Below are 24980 nucleotides of genomic sequence, written 5' to 3'. Positions count from 1 at the left end.
CTTTTCTTGACAAAACAGCCCTCAACCCCCATCCCCATTTCTTCTACTCCCATCCCATCCCCCACTGACACATTTGATTTGAAATCTTTTCAGATGCTCCTGAAAAATTAAATCACATCCAGATGTTCTCCGACCAACTTATCCTAAATAAATACATTGGTTATGTTTTTCCTGCATGGCTTCCCCTGAGATGACCATTCTGTGTCTTTTGCTAATTATTTGTGCTTGTGTGTTTAGCAAAGCTGCCCTTTATTACGTGTGTTGTGCTAAGTCGATTCAGTCGTGTCTGGCTCTTTGTGACCCCATGGACCATAGCCCACCAGGCTCCTCTGTCCCTGGGGTTCTCCAGGCAAGAATACTGGAGTAGGTTACCATTCCCTCCTCCAGGGGATCTTCCTGGCCCAGGGATCAAACCAGTGACTCTTACGTCTCCTGCTTTGGCGGGGGGCGGCGGGGTGGCTCTTTACCACTAGAGTCACTTGCGAAGCCCCACCCTTTATCATAAACCCCACTTTTTTTTGGAAATGGAGGGGGTGCATTGGCTCCTTGGGGTCTTTTGAAGTCCTGTATATTCACAAGAGTTATTTGCAGTTTGCCACGTCATGTCAAATACGGGCACAGTTTGGTCAACAGGTGCCTGGTTTCTATTCTGGAGGTTTTGGGTAAGGGCCACACAGAAATGGATACAACACATGCCGCTGAATGCTTCCTGAAGTAGAGCCCTGTTGGATCCAGCACCTCCAATTTCTCTTTCCCAAGGTCGACTTTAGGAATGGGAACCTCCCTTCCACCCCCTTCTGTAGAGAGCTGGCATGACCAGCTGTCCTTTGTCAGCCCCTTCAGCTCAGCAGGAGTCAGTGTAGTGTAGCAGGTAATTAACAGCTTCTGGAGCCAGCTGCCAAGGTTCAAACCCCATCTCTCACTTACCACCAGTGCCGCTTTGGGCAAGTTATCCGCTCTGTGAAATGAGTGTAGTAGTTGTTCATTTCCCCAAAGGGTCCTTAAAAGGATAAAGCAAGCTGGTTTGCATAAAGCATTTATTTACAGCAGTACTTGCCATGAAGTAAGTGCTATGTAAGTATCCGCCATCTTTATTACCATATGGGAAGCTTTCTTCATTGGTTTTATTTGACAAATTTTTGGCAAATGTTTTTTTCTCTTTGGAAATCACCAGGAGCCATTCATTCTTCAAAGCCCTCTTTGCTGTTTTGTTTTTTTTTTTCCAGATTTAACCAGATCTGCTGCACATTCCAAGCTTCCCTGTTGACCTCATTCAGATTCTGCTACTTCTTCCAGTCAGCCAGAGAAGGCTTTTCCTATTTCCCAGAATCTTGTTTATTTGGCATTTTTGGTGTACACTTTCCTGGCTTCCCTGGTGGCTCAGATGGTAAATAATTTGCCCGCAATATAGGAGATGTGGGTTCAATCCCTGGGTCGGGAAGATCCCCTGGAGAAGGAAATGGCAACCCACTCCAGTATTCTTGTCTGGAAAATTCCATGGACAGAGGAGGCTGGTGGGCTACAGTCCATGGGACGGCAAAGAATCGGACATGACTGAGCAACTAACACTTCCTGGCCTTCCAATAATATACTTTAAAAGGTTGAGATTTAAGACTGTCTGCCTTCACATTCTCTCATTCTAAAACAGAGAGATGACAACATTTTCTTTCATTCGAGGGAACCTCACTCTTCTCTCCCTTCCAGCTGCTGGACTGTATTTGGGACTGCATGGGGCTGTCAGGGGCGTCGAGGCTGAGGAACAGCGTCCTCATTGTGTCCTGCCGTGTTCCCTGGGGGGGCAGGGCTGGTGAGCACTGGGAGGGTGAAGATAGTACAAAGACAAATTCGCTTTATTGATAAGGCAACAGCATTAAACCAAGCTGAGACAGAGACCCCGCCTGATCACGGCCACACTGGGGTGGGGTGTGAGTCACACTGAGACGCAGGCTGGGGCGCCCCTTTTCCTGGTCCTGAGGGCTCAGTGGGCTGACAGCCCAGGAAGGAGAAGCAGGGCTCTGGACTCGCTCCGTCGAAAACCCAGGGCTTCCACCGAGGGGCAGGTTAGCCACCAGGGAATGGGACATGAAGTCTGAGCTCTAGCGCGGTGTAGGAAAAACAGCACGGGACCCACGGCCAACGTCCAGGCCCAGACCTGCGGCTGCTCCCAGCTAGTCACACGAGCTTGGGTGAGTCACACCTTCTCCTCAGCATCAGTTTTCTCTAACAAGGGGACTGAACTGGGTTAGTGATTTTCAAGACTTTTCTACAATCGGATCCCAAGGGTCTCTCCTTAATTTGTAAAATAACAACAATAGTGTGCGGAACTTCCCCAATGTAAGTCCACATCTCCCATAAGCATCTCTTCATGAGCGGTGCCTACTATCCACTATATCAGGATGTGGTCCCAAAGGCGTCTGATTCTAAAGACAACTTCCATCTATCAGCTCTAGATATGGGAAGAACACTGACTTTGAAGTTTGGTGCTCCCATCGCACCTGCCTCACTGGCCCTTTCTGACATTAGTGGGCGGGGTGGGAACAAGGAGGAACCAGCCTCACCCAACTCCACCGGAAGTGCTCTCGCAGACCCGCTGCCCCCCACCCACACTTGAGATGATGGAGTGGTGCTGGAAGCAGACTCAGGCAGCCAGGGTGGGCTGGGGCTGTTGGGATCTGGAAATTCCTCTCCCTCATCCCACCCTCCCATGGACAGAGGAACCTGACGGGCTACAGTCCATGGGGTCGCAAAGAGTCGGACACTACTGAGTGACTGACACTTTTACACTTTATCCCATCCTGCCAGGAAGGAAAGAAGAGGCCCTGATGGTAAGTGGCTTCTCCAGACTGCTGGGGGCGGGGACGGTGAACCGATCTCTGGGTCACCACCCTTGGCCATCCACCCCAGGGTGAGGCCTGTCCAGCCCCACAGCTGCTGTGCGAGGGCTCTGGAGCCTGTGGCCGGTCGTCTGTCTGGGGTGGGTTGTCGGGGCCCGCAGGGTTTGAATGAGGATGGTGGCCACAATCCTCTGACGCCTGGGGGCCGTTCAGTCCTGCCACGTGGACTGTGGGAGGGAGAAGAGCTCCCGCCTCGCCAGCCCCTGAGATCCAGGCTGAGGAGCCGTGGGCTCGGTGGCAGGATGGGTGGGGCCTGTGTCTACCACTCCTCTACCAGGCTGCATTTACCTGTCCTCGCATCACCTGGGCCCTGCTCGCTTCCCTGCTTGGCCTCTCAGCACTTCGGTTCTGGGCCAGTGGCCCCTACCACGGGGAGAAAGCCCATCCTACCAGAGCTACTACCGGGGAGAGTGTTACCATGGTGATAGGAAGACGGTGGGCCCTACAGCGTTAGGCAAGCACCCTTTGGCCGGCAGCGTGCGAAGGAGGGTGGGGGTTGTGATCTTGGTCACCTTGGTTTTGGGGCTTCCTTGGCAGCGAGTGTCCGAGGAGGGCCAGGGTAAGAAGGCAGAGGAGGAGGGCCCATCGTGGCACGCTGCCCAGGGGCAGACAGCACGGACCGGCAGCAGAATGAGGAGGGGGTTGTGAGTCAGTATCGTGGGTGGGCGGAAGAAGGGTGGTCCCAGCAGCTCTGGATGGGTGGGCCTGGAGTGCAGTGGAGGTACGGGTGTCTCTGTCCCTGAGGAATGGCTCTGTCTCTCCCTCCTGCCTGTTCCCTTGGCACCAGCCAGCAGCCGCTTCCGGAGTGGCAGGGGCATCCCCAGGCAAGGGCCCACCTTCAGCCTCTGCCCTCTGCCCCCATTTGACTTCCTTTGTCAAATAAATGAAAAATCCTCATGACTGAGGCCTTGAGGGAAGGAAGGGTGGGGTGGCGGGGGGCAGCCTGTGGCCGGCAGGTGAGGGCGACCTGGTGTTAGACGGGGCAGGAGAGAGGATGGGCCAGCCAGGGAGGGGAGGCGGGAGCGGAGGGGCTGAGCCCCAGCAGGGGTGGAAAGGGCTGCTGGGCAGCCGCCAGCCCCAGGCCTGGGTGCCCGGCCCTGGAGAGGCCGCCCCTCCCAGGCGCCAGTGCAGGCCGCCAGAGTCAGGAGATCTCGTTGCCAAACACCTCGAGCAGGAGGGGCGTGAGCTTCATGCTGCACTCGGGCTGGAAGGAGAGGCAGCGGTACTGCTTGGAGTGCTCCTCGTTCAGGCTGCGCAGGTCCGCCAGCTTCTGGATCATCTTGGCGTAGAGCAGGTGGCTGCCTGGGGGCGGGTGGCGGCAGCGGATGTAGGTCTGCAGCGTGTTGGACAGGCGGTCCTGGATGGCCTCGACCAGCGCAGCATCCTGCACTCCGGGGCGGTCTGTGGGCAGAGCGGCGGGGGTGGGGGCAGCTCTGAGCCGGGTCCCTTACCGCCCAGCCCCCACCCCTCAGACAGACCCCCCAGCATCTTCCTCGGTCACTCCCGGACGGCTGCTCACCTGTGACACCAGGCCTCCCCAACCCCTTGGCCACTTCCCACTGCCTTGAGGATCAAGTCTCAGGTCCACCTGGGTCATCTCATCCTGTCCCCACCTCGTCTCTCTCCTGTCTCTATTCTCCCATCTTTCATCAGGATCCCGATCCCAGGCTCTCTGACCTCCAGGCTTCACATCTGTGTTCCCTTTACCAGGAAGGCATCGCCTTTACTTTTGCCTGCCTCTTACTGATCCTTCAGGTAACAGCGTAAAGGACCTTCCTCAAGGTCATTCCCGATGAGCCCTTACCTCCAGATGACATCAGGCTCCCATTTTCTGCTCTACCTTCTGTAGCATCATTTACTTTATTTTTAAAACTCTCATCACACTAGGAGTTGGTTGTTAAATTGCATGTGTTTAATGTCTCCTCCTACACTTGATGGGGGCGGGATCTGTGTCCTGTTTGCTGCTGAGTCCCTGGGCCAGGCACAGTGCCCGGTGCTTGACAGAAGCCTGACAAATCGGTGCTGAGTCGATGAATGAATGAGTGAATGCTCGCTGGGCAGCAGGAGGGGCGCCTATGTCCTCTCCTTGGGTGCCTGCCCAGGAAAGCGTCCCTTTATAGAGGCCACTGGCTTGTTCCCTGAACACTGTCTAGGTGGAACCTCACCAGCCATCCAGCATCCTCAGGATCGCGAGATATCCTCCTTCTTGACCTCTCTTCCTCTTCCCACCCCAAACAGGCAGGAGAGCTTGAGAGTCACAGCACTCTGCCTCCAGCATCTGTCAGCTAAACTATCAGGCCAGTAGAGCCATCTATCAGGCCCCAGGGTTTTGTGACCTGTCCCCAGGGAACCTCAAGTGTCAGCAGAGGTCAATCCAGTTCACACAAGAGCAGAGCCCGAGTCTGGTTCTTTAGAATCCCAACCATGAGCCAGCAATGGTCTCACTAGCTCAAGGGCAGTGAGGGAACCCTCAACAAGCCCATACCACACGGGCTGTGCAAACCCAGCAAAGTGGGTCTTTCCTGGTCTGTCTCTCCTTTTGCTTACTTCTCCCCCCAGAACATCTCTGCTGGCCCTAGAGGGGCTTACACTTCATGCCCCCCACCCCCCCATGCCGCTAGTTACCTGGAGAGACAATGCAGATGGCCATGAGCAGGACATGTTCCTCTTCATGCAAATTCAGCTTCTTCAGCCCCACCTGGAACTTGATGAGGGGCTCGATGAGCTCCAGGCTGTGTCCGGCTACAAGAGAGAATGGCCGGCCGGCTGCTGTGGGCACCCGCAGGGGCCATCCACCCCACTCCACCCACCCTCTGGCCTGACCCTCGCCCTTCTCTCCCAGTTGCTACCTCCCTCCCTCTGAAGTGCCTGGTGGGGCACATGGCCCCAGGACGGGTGGAGCTGAGGCAGGCGGAGGCAGAACCCAGCCACACCTCTGGTTACGTCGCTGACTTGGTACTTGTAGTCCGGGCTGCCACAGGTCCAAGACATGTCGTCCAGGGTGAAGGACTGGTTGGAGCGCAGCATGATGACCTCAATGGCACTCGACTTCAGCAGCACGATCTGGTCCTCAGGGGTGAGGTCTCTGCCAGGGAGGGTAGAGGGGGAGGTCAGGTTAATCGTCAAGACCTTCATGTCATGCCGATCAGTATGATGCTCTGACAGGCATACCCCTGCCAGGTGATGAGCAGGTGCTCTGGGTCCTCCATTGAGGAACTTGCAGCCTGGGTGGAAAGAACAAGACTGCTTCTTGAAGGAGAACAACTCAAATGTTCAACTCAAGTTTGACCAAATGCCAGCTGGTGTAACTCAGCCACTGACAGGGAAAATCCAGTGACTTTCCAGGATCTCCCAAGCCTAAGCAGTCATGGCTCTTCTAGGGTCAGGAAGATGGAGCCTGAGGAGGCTCCCAGGGCTATGGCATGAGTATGTGTGTGCTAAGATGCTTCAGTTGTGTCTGACTCTTTGGGACCTCATGGACTGTAGCCTGCCAGGTTCCTCTGTCCATGGGATTCTCCAGGCAAGAATACTGGAGCGGGTTACCATCCCCTTCTCCAGGGGATCTTCCTGGCCCAGGGATCAAACCCACAACTCCTATGTCTCCTGCATTGGCAGGTGGGTTCTTTACCACTAGCACAACCTGGGAAGCCCATGGCATGAATACGGAGGTCTGCAAAAGCGTGGCCAGGACCATCCTCAATGGCTCCTATTCTTTGGTCCTTCCAGTAGTGAAGTCAACTCTGTCTCCAGGACATTGCTGGACCCCACTCCCTCCAGACTGTTTTGATTCAGAGTTCCATCATCTTTTTCAGTAGCCTCTTATTAGAATCCTGGAGTCAAGTCTCTCATTTGCCTTTCTTACTGTCGCTACAGGAAAGTGTCACTCCTGTGCTCAGAAATCCCCACTGACTATCCAACACCCTAGGGTCAAGCCCATACTCAATAACTTGGCTCCAACATGTCTTTCCAGCCCTGCTGCCCATCACAGACTCCACCAGCCCTCCATTCTAACAACATAAAACTACTCCATGCTTGGATGCTAGGCATTCTCACACTGCCATGCCTTTAAACATAGGACAGCTCCAGCTTAGAGAATGCATCTTCTTCTGGTCCTGAGTCTAGTTAGGCCTCTCATGGATCCCTCCACCCTCTGATTCTCTTTACAGAATTAGAGCCAAAAAAAAAAAAAAAAATTAGAGCCATTCCTATAAGACCTGCTGCACATTGCTTGTACCCCTATTTTGCCTTTCCCCCTTCACTCCTGTCCTTAATTTTTATTTTTTAAAATTAATTAATTTATTTTAATTGGAGGCTAATTACTTTACAGTATTATAGCGGTTTTTGCCATACATTGACAAGAATCAGCCATGGGTGTACATGTGTTCCCCATTCTGAACCCCCCCTCCCACTTCCCTCCCAATCCCATCCCTGAGGGTCATCCCAGTGCACCAGCCCTGAGCACCCTGTCTCATGCATCGAATCTGAACTGGCAATCTATTTCACATATGATAATATACATGTTTCAATGCTGTTCTCTCAAATCATCCCACCCTCGCCTTCTTCCACAGAGTCCAAAAGACTGCTCTTTACATTTGTGTCTCTTTTGCTGTCTCGCATATAGGGTCATCGTTACCATCTTTCTAAATTCTATATATATGTGTAAATATACTGTATTGGTGTTTTTCTTTCTGACTTATTTCACGCTGTATAATAGGCTCTAGTTACTCGTGTCCTTTAGATGCTTGTCTCTGGCTCTTCACCATAAACTGCTTGAAGGCCAGCACCACACTTGCACTGATCACTGAGCCCTGAGCTTGACAAGAGGGTCAATAACTCTGTGTTGATGAGTCAAGAGGCTCATGACTAGCTCCACTATTCTGAGTCACGAGCTGGGCTTATCTGAACAAAGACAAGGAAAGAATCAGGGCCCACAGATCAAACTGCTTCCACTTCTTCCCTTTCTCTTTCTGATTGCGTACTTCCTCCTGGATATCCTGTTGAGGGGCTGTCACCCCCTGTGGCTGCACTTTGGAATGTAAAAAGGTGGGAAACAGATGTTAATGGATAAGAGCCCTAGGTCAACAGGTGATGGGTGAGGAGGTGTGGAAAGGCTTGCATGACTAGATGGGCACCAAAGGGGCTACGCTGAAGGCAAATCACAAAGTGCTAGAGTTGGAAGGCCCCTCCTCGAGACTGTGGTCCAGTTCCTTCCTCAGCATCTCTAACAGATGGCTTTCACACAACCTCTGTGGGATTCCCCCCGGGGCCAGGGAGCTCCCAGCCTCTGGCCACAGTCATGAGGTGCTTGGCTCTTGGGCTAATAACATCTTCTGTTGAGCAATAACCCACAAGATGACACACTCATCCATGGCTTGTAGTTCCGTCCTCTCAAGGAACACAGAATCTGAGTTCTGCATTAGCCATGGGTGTGGTGGTGGCTTAGTTGATAAACTGTGTCCGATTCTTTGTGACGCCATGGACTGTAGCCTACCAGGCTCCTCTGTCCATGGGATTTTCCAGGCAAGAATACTAGAGTGGGTTGCCATTTACTTCTCCAGGGGATCTTCCCCACCCGGAGATCAAACCTGAGTCTCCTGCATTGCAGGCAGATTCTTTACTAACTGAGTCACCAGTGGAGCCCAATCCATGGAATATCCCTTTAACCATTTAAGGAAAGCCATCATGTCCCCTCTCCCCTTGCCTCTTCTCTGGAATAAACAACCCTGATGCCATGGTGTCTGAATGTTTCACTGTCCTTGGCACCCTTCTCTGGGTGCTCAATCCCCATTGAAAAAGTGAAAACTAATACCACCCTCATTTGGGTTTTAATTCATGATGCAAGTAAAATATGTTCATTATTAAATCTTGGGGAAATACAGACAAAACATAAAGTCAAGTAAAAATGGCTCATAACCACAACAAACATTTTGGTTTATTTTCTTCCTATCTGTTTTCCATGTAAATATCTCTTTTTCAAACGTGCACCAGGTCATAGTAATCCTGTGTCTAACTTTCTATGTCAGTTCATAGTATGAGGCATCATGTTACATCAATGTATTAAAGGTTATTTAATCAGTCTCCCACCCACCTATGTTTGGGCACTTTGGTCACTTTTAAGTTTTGCTCTTTGGGGCTTCCCTGGTGCTTCCTCTGGGCACCTGCCAATGCCCAGAGATGTGGGTTTGATCCCTGGGTTGGGGAGATGCCCTGGAGAAGGAAATGGAAACCCATTCCAGTATTCTTGACTGGGAAATCCCATGGACAGAGGAGTCTGGTGGGCTACAGCCCATGGGGTTGCAAAGAGTTGGACATGACTTAGTGGCTGAACAATAGCAACAACGAGTTTTGCTGTTATAAGTAATTCCATGAGGGACATCTTTGTACGTAATGTTTTGTTCAATGGGGCCACTCAGAATGGATGGCTGGAAGTAAACAAGCATCCCACAGGTGCCTGGCTACAGAGATTTCAGCAGGACCACTGCCTACTGTGATCCAGACATACTACTTCTATGAGAGCAAATCTAGAACGACCTCTAATTACCACCCAAAGCCTGGAAATACAGGGACTTTCTAAGTGCAGCTTGCAGCCAGAACTGGTAATGGTGGTGGGTGGGGGTAGCGGTGGAAGTAAAGGAGAAGTCAGGAAGAGACCTAGGTCTTCCTGGTTCCTGCATCAGCTCTGGCTCTGGGCTTCTCTCTGGACCTGACTAATATTTACACCCAGATCAGTTTTCACACCTGCAGCCGCTTCTGGGCATCTGTGAGACGCTCTGGGTATGTGTCGCTTGTCTTTCCCATCCCTGCCAGGCGGTGTCCAGACCCTCCCTGCTTGTATTCCATCAGCTGCATTCACTGCAGCCGTTCACATGTCTATCTATCTCTTCCATCAGACACCAACCCTCTGGAGGCCAGTCATCTTTTATCTCTCACGGCATATGTAAGAAAGCTGAGTGCTGGACAGATGCATAAGTGAATATAGAGGAAAAGCACAGGAGGAGGGAAGCACTGTGACCCCAGGCCTTTGACCCAGGAAGGAGTCCCTAGGGATAAAAATAGTGGTGAGGTTGAAGGCATGTAACCCTCTGGGGTTGACTGGGTCTGGTCCCTCATACACACCTCTGGGCAGTGAAACCTGGGTTCCTTGGTTCTCAGATCCAAGACCACTCCTGGTCATTGAGCTGCTGCTCCTGATGCCGCTTTCCCCTGCATTTCTCTTGCAGGGCTGAGGGAGGGAGATTTGTGGGGTGCAGACTAAGAGGCTGAGGCAGGAGCAGAGCCAGAGTCACACCACAGGGCAGTTCACACCCAGCACAGCCCATCCAGTCCTGCCCCACGTTGGTCCCACACCCGCACTGGAGTCTCATCCCGTATTCTCGCCTCCACTCATCCACACAGAAGTCCCATCCTGCCCTCCCCACACTTCCCACCCCTGCCTCCAGGCAGCAAGATCAAAGCTGCCAGGGATGCAGCCATTGTTCTTTCACTTCTTGGAAGAACAGAACATCTAACTGCAGAAACCGGCAGAACCGGAGAGCAGATGGGCTGGCCCCGCCTGGGTCCCGGTAGCCTGGGCCCTGGTCCAGGCCTGGGGCAGCATCTGCTCCATCCATTCCCAGCGAACATCCACTTCAGTGACCCTCCCAGAGCCCTTGCCAAGGCCTGCTCCGGTTTTGTTGGAAAACATTCCACTTTGTGACTTCTCAAGCCATGCCAAAGCCAGAAAAGTCAACTCAAGCATGATTTAATCCTTTTGGCCTCAATAGCTGGGTGGTTGCAGTACCTGTTTGTATATACCTCACTTCGGCCAGGATTGCAGGGCTAGACCAGGGAACTCGAGAATGAGACTTGAAAGGGAAGGAAGTGGGGGTAGGGTGGGGGTGGTGGGGTGGGGGGAGATTTTATCTCATCCTTGGGGAGAGAAGGGCTTCCCAGGTGGCGCTAGTGGTAAAGAATCTGCCTGCAATGCAGGAGATGCAAGTTTAATCACTGGGTTGGGAAGATTCCCTGGAGGAGGGTATGGCAACTCCAGTATTCTTGCCTGGAGAATCCCATGGACAGAGAAGCCTGGTGGGCTACAGTCTATGGGGTCGCAAAGAGTTGGACATGACTTTCACATGGGGAGAGGAATTGAGGGGCTAGTGATGCTATTTTGTATGAGGGTGTGTGGGGTAAGGGTAAGGGATGGGGGCCAAGAGAAAAACTGGGGCTCGGGTTACTTTAGTAGAGGGGGTGCATTTGGGTAGTCTGGTTAAACAAGTCATTTTCTTTTTAGGATGATTTTCACAGGTGGAAAATCATCCAGCCACCACTGAAAATCACCAAACCTCAGCCTCTGGACAGGGCTTCGGGTGCTCTCTGGTCCACTGGGCTAGGAAGGAGGAACCCTGCACAGAGGAGGTCTGCTGCTCCTGGAATTCAGCTGGGAGCCGCCTGCTACAGTGTATCCATCAACAACCTGAAATGTTTTTTCTCTAGCTATTTACACAAAACAAGACTTTGGAACAAGTACAGTTTGCCAACAGTAACATGAAGGGAGGAGGAGGGAGTTGGAACTTGTACTGAGCAGAATGTGTCATCGGTTCCAAGGAAGGGCTCTTTAGGGTGAATCTCGGGCCTCACAGACAACACCCCTTCTGCCTGCTGGAGTGGCCTTTACTCCTTTTAATGCGACTAAGGTGTGCGATGTGGTAAGAATGTCTCAACACCATTTGTTGTTTTCACTCCTTTACAATTTTCATTTTAACTCCAGGAAAGAGCATTGGCAAATACCTGGTATTTGAATTGGTGTGAGGCATAAAGTAACAGACAGCAAGTTGTCTCAGGATAGAAACAAACTGGGAAGTGCTGGGTTTAGCTGCACAAATTACTAACATTTAGCTGGTATCGTGGCAATTTTGACAGCAGCTGATGGCTTCCCTACACAGCAGAGATTCCCCAAACAATAAATGCACCCCCTGTTAGCTTCAATCCAGAGCTGGCCAACACACAGTCATTTTCCAGCTCCCAATATTCTAGCCCCGAATCTGAGCATTAGTGTTGAGGAAGCATGTTGCCCCTTTCTGGTACGACTTTGACTATTGCTATTAGTTGAAATGATGAGAATGCTGCTTGATATTCCTTAATTTACTTCATGTCTCAACCACAGTGTCTATGGATTTGAAGACAATGTCCCAAATGAACTTTTAGAAAGAAGGAGGCTATAAACATTCATAAATATAGATTCAACTGCCTCCCAGCATATCTATTAAAAGTGTCAACTTTTACATACTGTTGAGAATATTGAGCACTGCATGACCATTTAAATGAAGAGGGTATGGCAACCCACTCCAGCATTCTTGCCTGGATAATCACATGGACAGAGGAGCCCAGCAGGCTATAGTCCATAGGGTCTCACAGAGTGAGACATGAGTGAAGCGACTGAGCGTGCACAACCATTTAAATATAAGTATTATATACCATTGTTACCAAAACAATAGAACATTTAAACATGTACAAATGAATCCATAAGGGAGGGTCTCTACTTCAGTTGAGGGCTTCCTGGGTGGCTCAGACGTAAGAACCTGCCTGCTAACGCAGGAGACGTGAGAGATGCAGGTTCAATCCCTGGGTTGGAAAGATCCCCGGAGAAGGAAATGGCAACCCAGTCCAGAATTCTTGCCTGGAGAATCCCAAGGACAGAGGAGCCTGGAGAATCCCATGGACAGAGGAACCTGGCAGGCTCCAGTACATAGGGTTGCAAAGAGTTGGACACAACTGAGTGACTAAGCATGCGCTACCTTAGTCAAACTCCTTATACTTACCTACTTTGGCAAAAAATATCTCAGTACAATTAGGAAATGGCCTTGGGTGACACATCAGTCGGGTGAAAGATGCCTAGGTTATAGATGCAAGTCCCTCTCCCTCTAGGATTTCTAAATTACTTCATAAGCTCAGCCCTTTCTCCACTCCATCACTTCATCCTGATTTCAGAACTGGGAGTGAAGGATTAATGTAGGTTTAATTTAAAAGGATAACATGAGGGACTTCCCTGGTGGTCCAGCGGCTAAGACTCCATGCACACTCCCAACGCAGGGGGCCTCGGTTTTATCGCTACATCGAAGTTAAGAGTCTGCATGCCTCAATGAAGATCAAAGATCTTACGTGCCACAACTAAGACCCAGCTCAGCCAAATAAACAAATAAAACATTAAAAAAATAAAACGATAATATAAGAATTAGATTCAAGGCAGCTGGAGTGGACAGGGCAGCAAACTCAAGAGTTCTCAATCCAGTTCTGACACACCGGCTCCAACACTGGAAATCCCGGTGTTGAACTTCACTGGGCAGTGTCTGTTCTATCACACAGACACTGTGAAGGATGCATGGCTTTCCACTGCTGGCCTGTCCCATAATGCTGGAGAGGCTGCACTTCTTAAATACAGATTTCTGGACCTCGCCCAGAGATTCTGATTTAGGAGGTCTGGGATAGGACCTGAAGGTGTATTTTGGGAAGCAGTAGGTTGAGAATTTCCAAGACTTCTTTGGGCTCAGGATAGGATTCTGACTCTGTCTCCTGGATGTCCCAGAAACTTCTTACCTGAACCCTGGGATCATCTTGGCAAAGCCGATGACCTTTTGGATGCTGTAACTGACCAGGTCAGCCAGATGGGGCAGCATGGAGAGCTGGGACAGGTCCAGGGTCACAGAAGGGTCATCGGAGTCTTCTTCATTCAGATCCAGGTTGGAGAAGCTGGTTGGCTCCGTTGTGTCTGGGGAAGGAAGAGGGAAGAAAAGGAACTACTTGAGCCAGCCTTGCTCCTGTGAGGCCCTCCTGTTCTCCGGCATGACTGCCTCTCTCCAAAGTCACTTCCACTCAAGCGTCCCCCTGAGGTTCCCCGAATCTTTCTTCAACAGAGTGAAGAAGCAGGAAAATCAAAGAGCAGAGACGTTCTGAGATATGAGACTTCTTTAAGAGTGATTTTACATGTCGTTCCTAATGATCTCAAGTCAAAGATGAATTTGGAACCAATAAAGTTGTGGAAAACAATGTTCAGCCTCACTAGTGATCAAAGAACAGCCACCTCTAAACTAGAAGCAAATATGTTTAAAGGTTGACACCAGTATTTGTAAAGATGCAGGAAATTAGGCAATCCTTGTGCAGTGTTGGGGTGCTAAAGGAGGCACACATTTGTGCAACTAATCTAGAATGCAATTTGACCACGAGGGTCAAAAGCCTACAGTCACGTACACTCTGTGACCAGTAATCCTATGTCCATGAATTCAGCATAAGGAAAAATTCAGAATGAGTGCAAATATTTAGCCACAAGCACACTGTTATCTTAATCAAGAGCTGGGGGAAAATCTAGATATCCAGTGGTAGGGGGTTTAGATGTGTTATTGTACATTATACCCCAGAATACTATGCAGCTTCAAAAATGATATTCTAGGTATGTACTAAATGACATGAAAATATGACATAATATAGGCGCTAGTGGTAAATGCAGGTACCCCGCCTGGGTACCCTGCCTGCCAGTGCAGGAGACATAAAGAGATGTGGGTTTGATCCCTGGATCAGGAGAATCCCCTGGAGAAGGGCATGGCAACCTACTCCAGTATTCTTGCCTGGAGAATCCCATGGACAGAGGAGCCTGGTGGGCTACAGTCCATAGGGTTGCAAAGAGTCAGACATGACTGAGCACACACACACACACATACATACCAAAAGTACCATGGGGGTAGGTGAGTACCTCAGATTAATTCACCTGTAAGGGGAAATCAAAACTTCTAAATAATATAAAGCTGTTATTAAAAGTTGAAGTATAAGATAAACCTATTTGCAAGGCAAGAACAGAGATGCAGACATAAAGAACGGTCATGGGGACAGACAGCAGCCATGGAGAGGGTGGGAGGAATTGGGAGATTAGGATGAACATATACACACTACCATGTGTGGACAGATGGCTAGTGGGAACATGCTCTATAGCACAGTGAGCTCATCTCAGTGCTCTGAGACCTCAATCACCTAAAAGGGTAGAATGGGCTTGGGTGGGAGGGAGGTCCTGGAGGGAGTGGATGTGTGTACATGCATAGCTGATCCACTTTGCTATACAACAGAAACTGTATAGCATTGTACAGTTGTTTCCAACATTGTAAAGCAATTATACTCCAAAAAAAAGATGTATACCATTCAGATTGACCTTCATTGATAAAAATGATTCTACCATAAAGTAAAAACAGTAGGAAGGTGGATAGAGAAAATTAACACAGGAGAGGGGTTACTACAAGGTTAACTACAAGGTGAGGGGCTCAGGGATCAGTTATCCGTGCAGCGGTCACAGCAGATGGGTAGACACATGACCTGCTCCGCTGTTATCTCTGTCTAGTTGGCACAGAGACCCCTCCCACCTACTCTTGATCTGGGCACAGATCCATCAGTGAGTCTGGAAGCTCCATGTCTGAGGGCTCCAGCTCCCCAGAGGGGAGGGAGCTTTTCCATCCCTGCCCTCCTATCCGGCAGAGGGCAGCTGGATTGGGTGAGAGGTAGAGTGATGAAGATAAGGATGGGGGAGGATGAGGCAGGAAGATGCAGAGGAAGGTAGAGAAGGACAATAAGAAAGCAAGGATGAGCTGGAACGGACAGGTCCTCCACGACCTTAGTGGAAGGCGGCTTGAGTGGAAGGTGGGCTTCCATGCTGAATTTCACCTTCCAAAGGTTCAGGCTCTGATGACTAGTTAACAACACTGTTTGCTATGTTTAAAAGTTGCTAAGAAAGTACATCTTAAATGTTATCATGGGGGGGGCAACTCTTTGTAACTCTATGAGGTTACTAGCTTATTGTGGCAATCATTTCCCAATGTATACCTATGTCAAATCATTATGTTATACACCTTAAATTTATACAATGCTGTATGTCAATTGCATGCATGCATGCTAAGTCGCTTCAGTTGTGTCCGACTCTTTGCGACCGTATGGACTATAGCCCGCCAGGCTCCTCCTCTGTCCAGGGGGATTCTCCAGGCAAAAATACCGGATTGGGGTGCCATGCCCTCCTCCAGGAGATCTTCCTGACCCAGGGATCGAACCCACCTCTCTTGCATCTCCTGCATTGGCAGGTGGATTGTTTACCACTAGTGCCATCTTATATTTTTATAAAGCTGGAAAAAACAAAAACCAAACCAACAAACAATCCACCCAGCAACAAGGGCCCAGGCTCAAAGGACCACTGAAAGGAATCAGGTCACTTCCAGGGAGGGTGCCCGGTGTAGAAGCCTGGCTTAGAGGAAGGAACAGAGGCTCTGCAGGCAACAGCTTGGCCTCTTCCTTAAAGTCCTCAGCATGCGCCCTTGGGCACGTCACGCGTCTTCTCTAAAAAGGGGTTGTTCTGGGCAGCACACAGTAGTGAGTGCTGTCCTGGCTGCAGCGGAGGGTAGGTGGGCTGGGAAAGCTCTAGGACCTTGGGGAGGGAGTGTGCTGTCCTCTTACCTGGAGAGGAGGTACAGTGATCCGAAGAGGAGGAGGACGAGCTTCCAGAGAAGCTGGGCGTGAGTATCGACCTTGAAGGATGGTTCCCCTCGTGCTCACTCTTGCGAACTGGAGGCTGGAAGGGAAAGGGGGAGTGTCAGAAGCCCACATTGGAGGTCACCTTCCTCCCTCCTCTTCCTGATCTTGTTTACAGGAGGGGCAGCCCTCCCCAGGGTCAGAGGGCAGAGCAGCTTCCAGCCCTCCCCGGATGCTGTGCCCAGATCCCCTCGCCCTCCAGCCCATGTACCCGGAACTGGCTGAAGTCGGAGTAGGTGTCGTCGTAGGTCTTGTGGTGGGCGTCCAGCAGGGTGGTGATGATGCGCTGCTGCTCCTCCGACAGCTTTGGCCGGAGGCTGTCCTTCAAGGCCTCCTCCTCCTTCCGCTTGAGGATCATCTCCCGCTTCCGCTGCACCTCTTCATCGGTCAGGATGACTGCCGGGGCCCGGAAGGGGGTGTCAGGAGGGCGGGGCCTGCAGCACCTCCAAGGAACCTTCCTCCAGGGGTAAAGGCTCCAGATGGGAGGGGCTGTGCCCTGACACTTGGAGCTCACCAGGCCATCCTGCCACGGGGACCCAAAGCCCATGATATGGATGAAAGAGTGGGTGCTGTATGTTGAAAAGGCAGGAGCATGAGAGAGGAGGAAACAGAGCAGTTGGGAGGCAGGATGCTTGGGCATCATTAAGGTGACTGGGATTCCCAGGAACAAGATGTCTGACTCTGAACAGATTGAACTCTCCAGGCTTCTGTTTGTTCATTTCTAAAATGAGGAGATTGGACCATAGGATCTCTCCTAAGATCCTTTTTTATTCCTTCTTCCAGGAAGCGTATGGTGTGGGGATCCTACCTCAAAGGGTCAACTGCTTTGAGACCTGAATCCAGCCCTGCACAGAGCAGATGATCACTCAGGGGGAGGGAGGGTGCAGGGTCCCAGCGTCGGAAGCTAGGAGATGCTGAGAAGACCCCTCTACGAGGTCATCCCCACATAACTTTCCAGGCATGTGATCTACTCTGGCCAAAGTAGAAAAGACTTTGCCTCTTCGGTTCCCTGCAAAACAACCCCTCCTTCAGTCCTTCCAGTCTTGAAATTTCTGCCCAAGGAAGTTTTCCAGTCCTTCAGAAGTCCCCAAGGATAGGTAGCAGCTCACGCTCTATCTGGGAAGCTCTCTCCAGTGGCTAGCCAGGGTGTCTGATTGCAGGGGCTCCAAGCCTCCTTGTTCTGGGCGACTGCCTGGAGGGTGGGGCTGGGAGCAGGCCCAGCACACAGACCTCCTGGCCGGGGCCTGCAGAGCGCTGATGGCAGGAGTGGGCACTGGGGCCCTCGGCCTGTAGCTGCTTGCTCTGTGCTAGTCTTGCCAGGGCATCTGCCCACAGAACTGAGCGTTTCACAAGAGCAGGAAAAAAGAACCAGAATGCCAGAGTGGGTGGCTTCTGGGCTTTAGGAAAGGCCCATAGGCCTTGGCCTCTTGGGGGGGGAGGGTAGGACGAGAGGAGTGGGGGTGGGGGAAGGTGAGCCTGTGGGGGGTGTGAGTGGGCAGGGCAGGAAAAGGAAGCTGGTGGTGGAAGATGGCGCGTTCCCTCCAGAGCTGAGGTAAACCGTACCTAGGGGAAGACTGGGAGGAGGCCACGCCCAGGTTACTGACTCACCTATCCAAAGAGCTGCCCGACCTCCTCCCACAGAGGGTGTCAGTTCAGACCCCAAGAGATCCAGCCGGATGGGAGGGGGAGCAGCAGGGAGCACCCCATTCAAGGCAGGGTGTGAGACGCTAGCCTGGGGAGGCCAAGTCCTGTTCATCTGAAGGGCAGGCGCAGGATGGGACGAGGCTGGGGCTGGGGGGACGGCTCTGGCTGCCCACAGGGGTGCTTTTCAGCCCCACGGGGCTCTCATAACCCCCTGTGATTCTATGACGTCACTGTCCTGCTCAGAAACTTCTTCTGAATCCTTCCTGCTTACCATGCCCCACCTGAAGCCAAGATTCTTTGTGATTTCCCTTCTTCCTAACTTTCCAGCATCATTGCCGGGGTCTTGACACAGCTGTTGGTCTAGTCGCACTGGGATTGCTGGCCTGTGAACATGACCTGCTCACTCCTGCCATGGCATTTCCCATGTGCTGGATGCCTGTCCAGCTGGGTCTTTTCTCCCCAGTAGCCATGCAGATTTTACCAGTTCCCCAGCACCCGACTCACACCTTCCTGTACCACAAAGGCTTCTGTATTGCCCTGATCTGCAAGGAGCAGTTTTCTCCACACACACTGGCACCCGATCTTTTTTCACTCTATCACATTTATGGTTATCACATTTATGGTTATATATCACATATAGGTTCCAATAAATACTTGCAATAGAGAGAGACTAAGTTCAATGTCTCCTTCACTGGAACTGCAGGGTATCTAAGTTTGGGGGCTGCATCTTACAATGCCTATATCTCCCGTACCAAGGCTAGCCCAGTGGAGCATCCTCAGTGGTCTGATGTACTGGCAACCCAACATATCAACACTGACTGTACCTACTGTGTGCTGGTCGTCCTCCTGGCTTTGGATGTGCACCAATGATGCCCGTTCTCTACAATTTCAGAATAGCACATTCTACCTGCCAGTCCACCAGATCACTGAGCAAAGTTTACATTTTCAAATACTTGTGACAAGTATTTTCAAGACAGAACCCCTTGTAACGGAGCACCTGTAACATCATGTAACCTTTGCTTGATGATTCAGAGGCTTCGTTCTGAATAATTATTGGACTTTGCAGGAACAAGGTTATGATCTCAGAACCATATGGGTCTGTTTTCCTGCACTGTGTGACTCAGCATGCTATGATTTTTTTTTTTTTTTTTTTTAGCATGCTATGATTTTGAGGTCCTGTGTTACTCTTCCAACCAGTCTATCCTGCTGTCTTAAGCTATGTGTTGTCTCTTCTTACTGGAGTGTACCTTTATCCTCCTTAAGAGTTACTTCTAATTTGCTGGGAGCCAGAAACTCTGGTGACCAAGCTATATGTCATAAAAAAATACCGTTAATAAATACATTGTTAATAAAAATAAAGTTTTTTTTTTTTTTTTTTACATACCAAGCACTATTCCAAGTACTTCTTACATATTAACTCACATTATTTGGCCCTTATAGTAACCCTTAAGGCAGATGCTATTATCCTCATTTTACAAGTGAGGGGACCTGAGCACCAGAAAGGCTATCAAGCCTGCTCAAAGTCACAGAGCAAATAAGCGGTAGAGCTGGTATCGGGTCTGAGCGGTCTGGTTCTAGAGTCCAAGGTCCTAACTACTACTCCATATTGCCTATGACTATAATCGGCTATGAATGCTCAGCTGGACCCTGGTTTTCAGCTGTGGAGTCATGACAGAACAGGTGTTCTGATCCACCTGAAGAGTGTGAGAAAATAATGATTAAATAAAGTAGCAAAGCTTGTAAGTGATATACTTTAAAAGGATAACGTTAAGAGATTTGAAGTTAAACTCATGGCATTTCTCCTCTCCATTATTTCTAGAAATAGCAACAACCATCACCCTGTTTGCAGTACTAGAGGAAGAAACACTAAGATCTGCTGGTTTCAGATGAAGGCTGCCAATCCACGGACCGCCCTGCAGGCAACGTTGGCAGGGGACTAGATAAGCTATAAGCCTCTCATATATGCAGATATTGTTGTGACTTAAGAAATAATTCATTTGCTTAAAGGGGTTGTTAATTTCATAGGATGCTTAAAAAATCATTTTCTCAATGAATTGCTACTAAAAATACCATTACTGTCATGTAGGAGAACACTTTTTTGTTGTTTGTTTTGTATGTTTTTTCAGCTTAAACAGTAGAAATTTATTTTTCACTAGGAGGCACATTTTGAAGTTAAAAGCCCATTGATGGGTTTGTCAGTGAATAAAGGGCATGAGCTGTGTACATGGACTTCGTGAAATCCATATGGCTGCTTAGTAGCTTCTCAATTCCTTGCTGACTGGGTAAAGGGCTTTGCTCAAGTTAACCCCATGCAAGATGTTCCCTATTCCATGAAGTCTATGATTGAGTTAGGGAGTCAAGCATCTTAAAAACATTTCAAGTTGCCAAAGGTGGCCTAAGGACAACATTAGGTAAACAGACAAAATTTTTCCAAATGAATGACACTGACAGTATCAGATGTGGGTGATCTTCTTGATCTTTAAATCAGTAAGAGATGCAGAGATACAAAGAAGCAAAATGGGGAGCTAATATTCAATCATTCAACACATATTTATGGAGCACCTACTATCAGAGGCTGTGCTCATGATGGGCAGAAAAGATGTCCATGTATAAAAATATTAAACAAGTTCACATGTGCAGGCCAGGTCTACAAGAGGCCAGAACTCAGCTATGAAATGTCTTGGGCTCCAAGGACATCAAGTCAACCTGGATTTGAAGAGACAGAGAGAGTCTTTAGTGAGAACAAACTCTCTTCAATCCATCCCTTGGGGCCCCAGGCAGTGCCTGCAAATGCAGAGTCCAGGAGCTCTGGCCCATGGAGGAGGGTAGAGGAGAAGGGGAAGGGGGACCAATGGGTTATGCTGGGGTGGAGCCCACAGGCCTGGCCTTTGGAAGCACACAGACCTAGATTATTAGCTTTGGAGGCATGATATTTTAATGTCTCTGAGATTGCACATCTATAACAACAACAAAAAAAAATAAAGACAGAAGTATTTACAAATTCAGGGATTGTTGTCAAATTTTAAGAAGAAGGTGCTAGTGCCTGACACTCATATAGTAAGTGGCCAACAAATGTTGGTTCCCACATGCATCCCCGCCCCTTTCCCATGCCTCCTGTAGGGACAAGCCACCTGTTCAGCCCCACCAGAAAGGAGCCTGGGTTTGCAGCTTCCTTCAAAGGAAGCCCTGGGGTGTGCTGTGGTTTTACTAATGTTGACACTCAGTTGTCTCCAGCAGGCTAGGCTTTGGGGATGACAGCCAGCCCGGATGGTCAATAAGCAGATCCACTAGGGATCGATCGGAGCTGGAGAGTTCCAGGCCAGACATATTGACAGGTCTCCCAAAGTTTGGCTAAACAGAGGCAGGAAATAGAGCTCTTCCCGGAGGACCTTCCTTTTGGGGCAGTGGAAAGAATAAGTTCAGTGTTGCCCCAACGTTTCCATCTTACCTGGAGCTCTGGGGCCCAGACCCCAAGAACTCAGCGCTACCAGCCCATCCTGAGCTCAGCACAGCTCCTTGCATTAGGGTGGCGAGAGGGGTGGGCACCAGGCTGCCCTGGGCACAGAGCAGGGTGGGAGCATGGGCTCCGTCACAGGGACTGAAGCTGAGGTGGGGGTGGCTGAGGCACAAAGCTGATTGGAGGTTGGGGGTGAGCATCCATTTCTGGGTTGCTGGCCCCCCACCATGTGGCATTCCTGGGGCCGGGGCACCCTGGAACACTCAAGGCCTGCTCATCAGGGTGGATGTGGTGCTCTCCATGGGGACCAGGAGGGATCTAGGAGGGGACAAGGAGTTGGGTTCTAATTCCAACTTGCTTTCTGACCCCCAACCCTGGTGCTTTTGCTTTTCTGGGTTTCAGATGATTTCTAAGTGAGCTTCCTGTTCTAAGCTGATGAACGTCTCTTTTCTCCCAAGATACCAGGAGAGGCACCTCTGGGACATCACTGAGGCTGGCCCTGACCAGAACTCCTGTGGCAGAGCCTTACTGGATCCCAGGTATAAGTCTGGGCCATTCTTGGCTGGCTGGGGCCTTAGAATCATGGCTGTCTGCCCTGTGGGGACTATGTGCTCAGAATGGGCAGGGGCTTCACGTTCTGTATCCTGTGTGTAGCCCAGCACCTTGAACAGAGCAGGCTGCCCTGAACCGGCATGTGAGAAGCCCCATGAGGCACCCAGGCCTTGAGCCTCCACAGCTCCAGGATAAAGAGGAGTCGGGTGGGGCAGGGGACTGGGCAAGGAGCGATCCGCCTGCCCAGGCCTGCCTGCTCCTGTAGGGGTGAGGAGCAACGACGGCTTGGAAACTTCTTCCAGCACTGCCAGTGTTGACTGGGGAGCTGGGATCAGGAGAGGGGCCGTGGCCCAGCAGAAGGGAGCCTGTCAAGGCCTGAGGAGGCTTCTGTTTCCCCCAAAACAAAGAATTTTTTTCTCGCCAAGGAAGAAATTTCCCATCCCCTCAGCCCTGTCCTGTGGCTTTTCCCTTGTTCGAGACACATCTCCCCTGTACCTGGCCCCCCCACTCCCCTGCACCCACCCACCCACACACAGAATGGGCCCCGTAGCCAAGATGACCTCCAGGTCTGGATGCATCTGAGTGTCTCTCTTGAGCCTCCTCAGCCCACAGCTCAGCAGGACACCCACACGATCGCAGATCCTGGAGCAGATCAGGGTACAGAGCACAGACAGGGGTGGGCCAAGGGACAGGGCAGGCTAGAGTGTGCAGAGGGTACCCATGCCCAGGGCAGCCCAGAGCCCTTGCTTCCGGTCCAGGGAGGGCCTGGCCAGCACTTCCCCAGGTCCACTGGATTCAATGGCATCTCTGGTTACCAAGTAACTCATACTAGAGCTCAGATGCAAACTCCAGGAGCTGTTTTTAACAGTGAATCAGAATATGTCAACCTGCCCCACTGGTCCTCTCCTGCAACCCCAGAGCTAGACAGGAAGTCCTAGAAGATCGCTCCTCCTTCTTCATCTGGATCTAGAAGGTCCTGCTAGAGTTCCATGCTTCCCCTTGCAGGATTTTTCCACCTAGCCCTGGGTACGTGCTAAGTCGCTTCAGTTGTCTCCGACTCTTTGCCACCCTATGGACCATAGCTCACCAGGCCTCTCTATCCATGGGATTCTCCAGGCAAGAATACTGGAGTGGGTTGCTGTGCCCTCCTCCAGGGGATTGTCCCAACACAGGGATTGAACCCACATCTCCTACATCTACCAGCATTGGCAGGTGGGTTCTTTACCACTAGCGCCACCTGGGAAGCCCTAGCTCTGGATACCAGCCCGACTGGAAGGCTAGGGTGGGGTAGAACCCCCTCAACAACCAGGCTCTGAATATTTCTTCTCCCCATCACTGCTGCCTCTCCCCACCCACAGCAGCCCTCTCCCCCAAAGCCCAAAGAACCCTTGGGTTCTTGAGCCTCATCCTTTCCCAGAAGGTCTTAAGAAAAGGTTGCTGTTAGAATAGGCCCTTTTCAGGCCTCTGGGACACACACATAGATCCTGGAAAAGCTCACAGGGCCCCTTGGACCTTGGAGTTCCGGCCACCCTGCCTCAGGCTGCGGGCCCCATTCAAGCTGCAATGCGGGGGCCCCAAATCACGGCAGCTACAGAGGAAGGGCAAGCGGACCTCTCTGGCCAAAACGCACAAAAGGCGCCGCCTGCCCCCGCCCCGCCCCGCCCCTCCCCGGCCTGGCCCCGGAAACTCACATTCCTTCATCATGCCGATGTCAATACAGCGCTTGAGCCTGCAGGCCTGGCAGTGGCGACGGTTGTCCTTGGTGATGCGGCAGTCTCCATTGAAGGGACAGGTGAACAGCGCCTTCCGCTTCATGCTCCGCCTGCCGAGAGAGAGCAGGGACCCTCCGCTGGGTCACCCACCTCCCAGCCCCTCAGCCCTGCCTGCGTGAGAGAGGCTGTGACCCTGAGACCTGCTGGCCAGGCCCCTGGCACCAAGACTCCCAGGGAGAAGCCCCTGGCCCCTCTCAGTGGCCACCCCTGCCCAACCGTCTGACTTGCGGTGTGTGCCACCGTGCCCTCCTCCTGTTCACTGCTGATTCTTCCCCCATCCTTGCTTTTATTTACCTTCAAAGTCCTCTACTCCTCCTCCTCTTTTTTATTACACAGGAAATATGAGTGAATTAACCCAACAAAATTTTTTTAATAAATACTGAAATCTGCAGAGCAGCTTTCACTGCCTTTAGCTGTGTGTGTGTGTGTGTGTGTGTGTGTGTGTGTGTGTGTGTGCGTGTGTGTGTGTGCAAGCCCAAATGTTCATTTTCCTAATTCTGGCTTTCTCCCCTACTGCCAGCTACGGGGACTTTTACGAGGATGCATAGAGGACATCTTCCTAGAGGTTCCTCTTATAGTGAAGCAATTTAGCAAAGAATAAAGGCTCCTAAGTTAGGATCTTAGGAGTGTGAAAGTGTTAGTCGCCCAGTCGGGTCTAACACTTTGTGACCCCATGGAACTGTAGCCCACCAGGCTCCTCTGTCCGTGGGATTCTTCAGACAAGAATACTGGAGTGGGTAGCCATTCCCTTCCCCAGGGAAGGGTCTTCCCAGCCCAGGGATGGAACCTGGGTCTCCCACATTGCGAGCCAATTCTTTACCATCTGAGCCACCAGGGAAGGCCTTAGGAATGTGAGTTCTTAGCTTCTTGGATACTGTTTCATCCCCAGAAACTCAAGGAGCTTGAAGCTGAGCCCATAGGCAGAAGGCTCCAGGCAGCTAGCCCTTAAGAACAGCTCAAGGCAAAGGACACCCAGTCACCTGGGAAGTAGCTGCTGTTGGCTTTGGACCTCAGCCCCTGGTACCCTCCCATCACAGCCCTCATACCCAAGGGGCCACCACAGACTGGGCAATACGGGGAGGCGGGGGTGTTGGCTGGTGGTTTACCCCCAGCCAGCCCCTGCAG

General features: G+C 51.1%; 1 protein-coding gene across 4 annotated transcripts in view; it reads right to left on the bottom strand.

Annotated features, from left to right (window-relative positions):
• Positions 1-1832: 1832 nt before the first annotated feature.
• The window catches only part of VDR (vitamin D receptor), a 56128-nt gene continuing 32980 nt past the window's right edge, over positions 1833-24980 (bottom strand). For all 4 annotated transcript variants that reach the window (XM_061129197.1, XM_061129211.1, XM_061129218.1 and 1 more), the window contains 7 exons: positions 23775-23905; positions 16642-16826; positions 16356-16470; positions 13470-13641; positions 5828-5979; positions 5520-5636; positions 1833-4295 (listed from right to left, as the gene is read on the bottom strand). In XM_061129197.1, coding sequence (XP_060985180.1) covers positions 4036-4295; positions 5520-5636; positions 5828-5979; positions 13470-13641; positions 16356-16470; positions 16642-16826; positions 23775-23905 — 1132 coding nt within the window. In that variant the 3' untranslated portion in view covers positions 1833-4035. The remainder of the gene's footprint in view (positions 4296-5519; positions 5637-5827; positions 5980-13469; positions 13642-16355; positions 16471-16641; positions 16827-23774; positions 23906-24980) is intronic.

Source organism: Dama dama, chromosome 3, assembly GCF_033118175.1.
Source record: "Dama dama isolate Ldn47 chromosome 3, ASM3311817v1, whole genome shotgun sequence".
Taxonomy (NCBI): Eukaryota; Metazoa; Chordata; class Mammalia; order Artiodactyla; family Cervidae; genus Dama; species Dama dama.
Note: the sequence above shows the minus strand (reverse complement) of the source record. Positions and strands in the feature narration are given on the sequence as shown.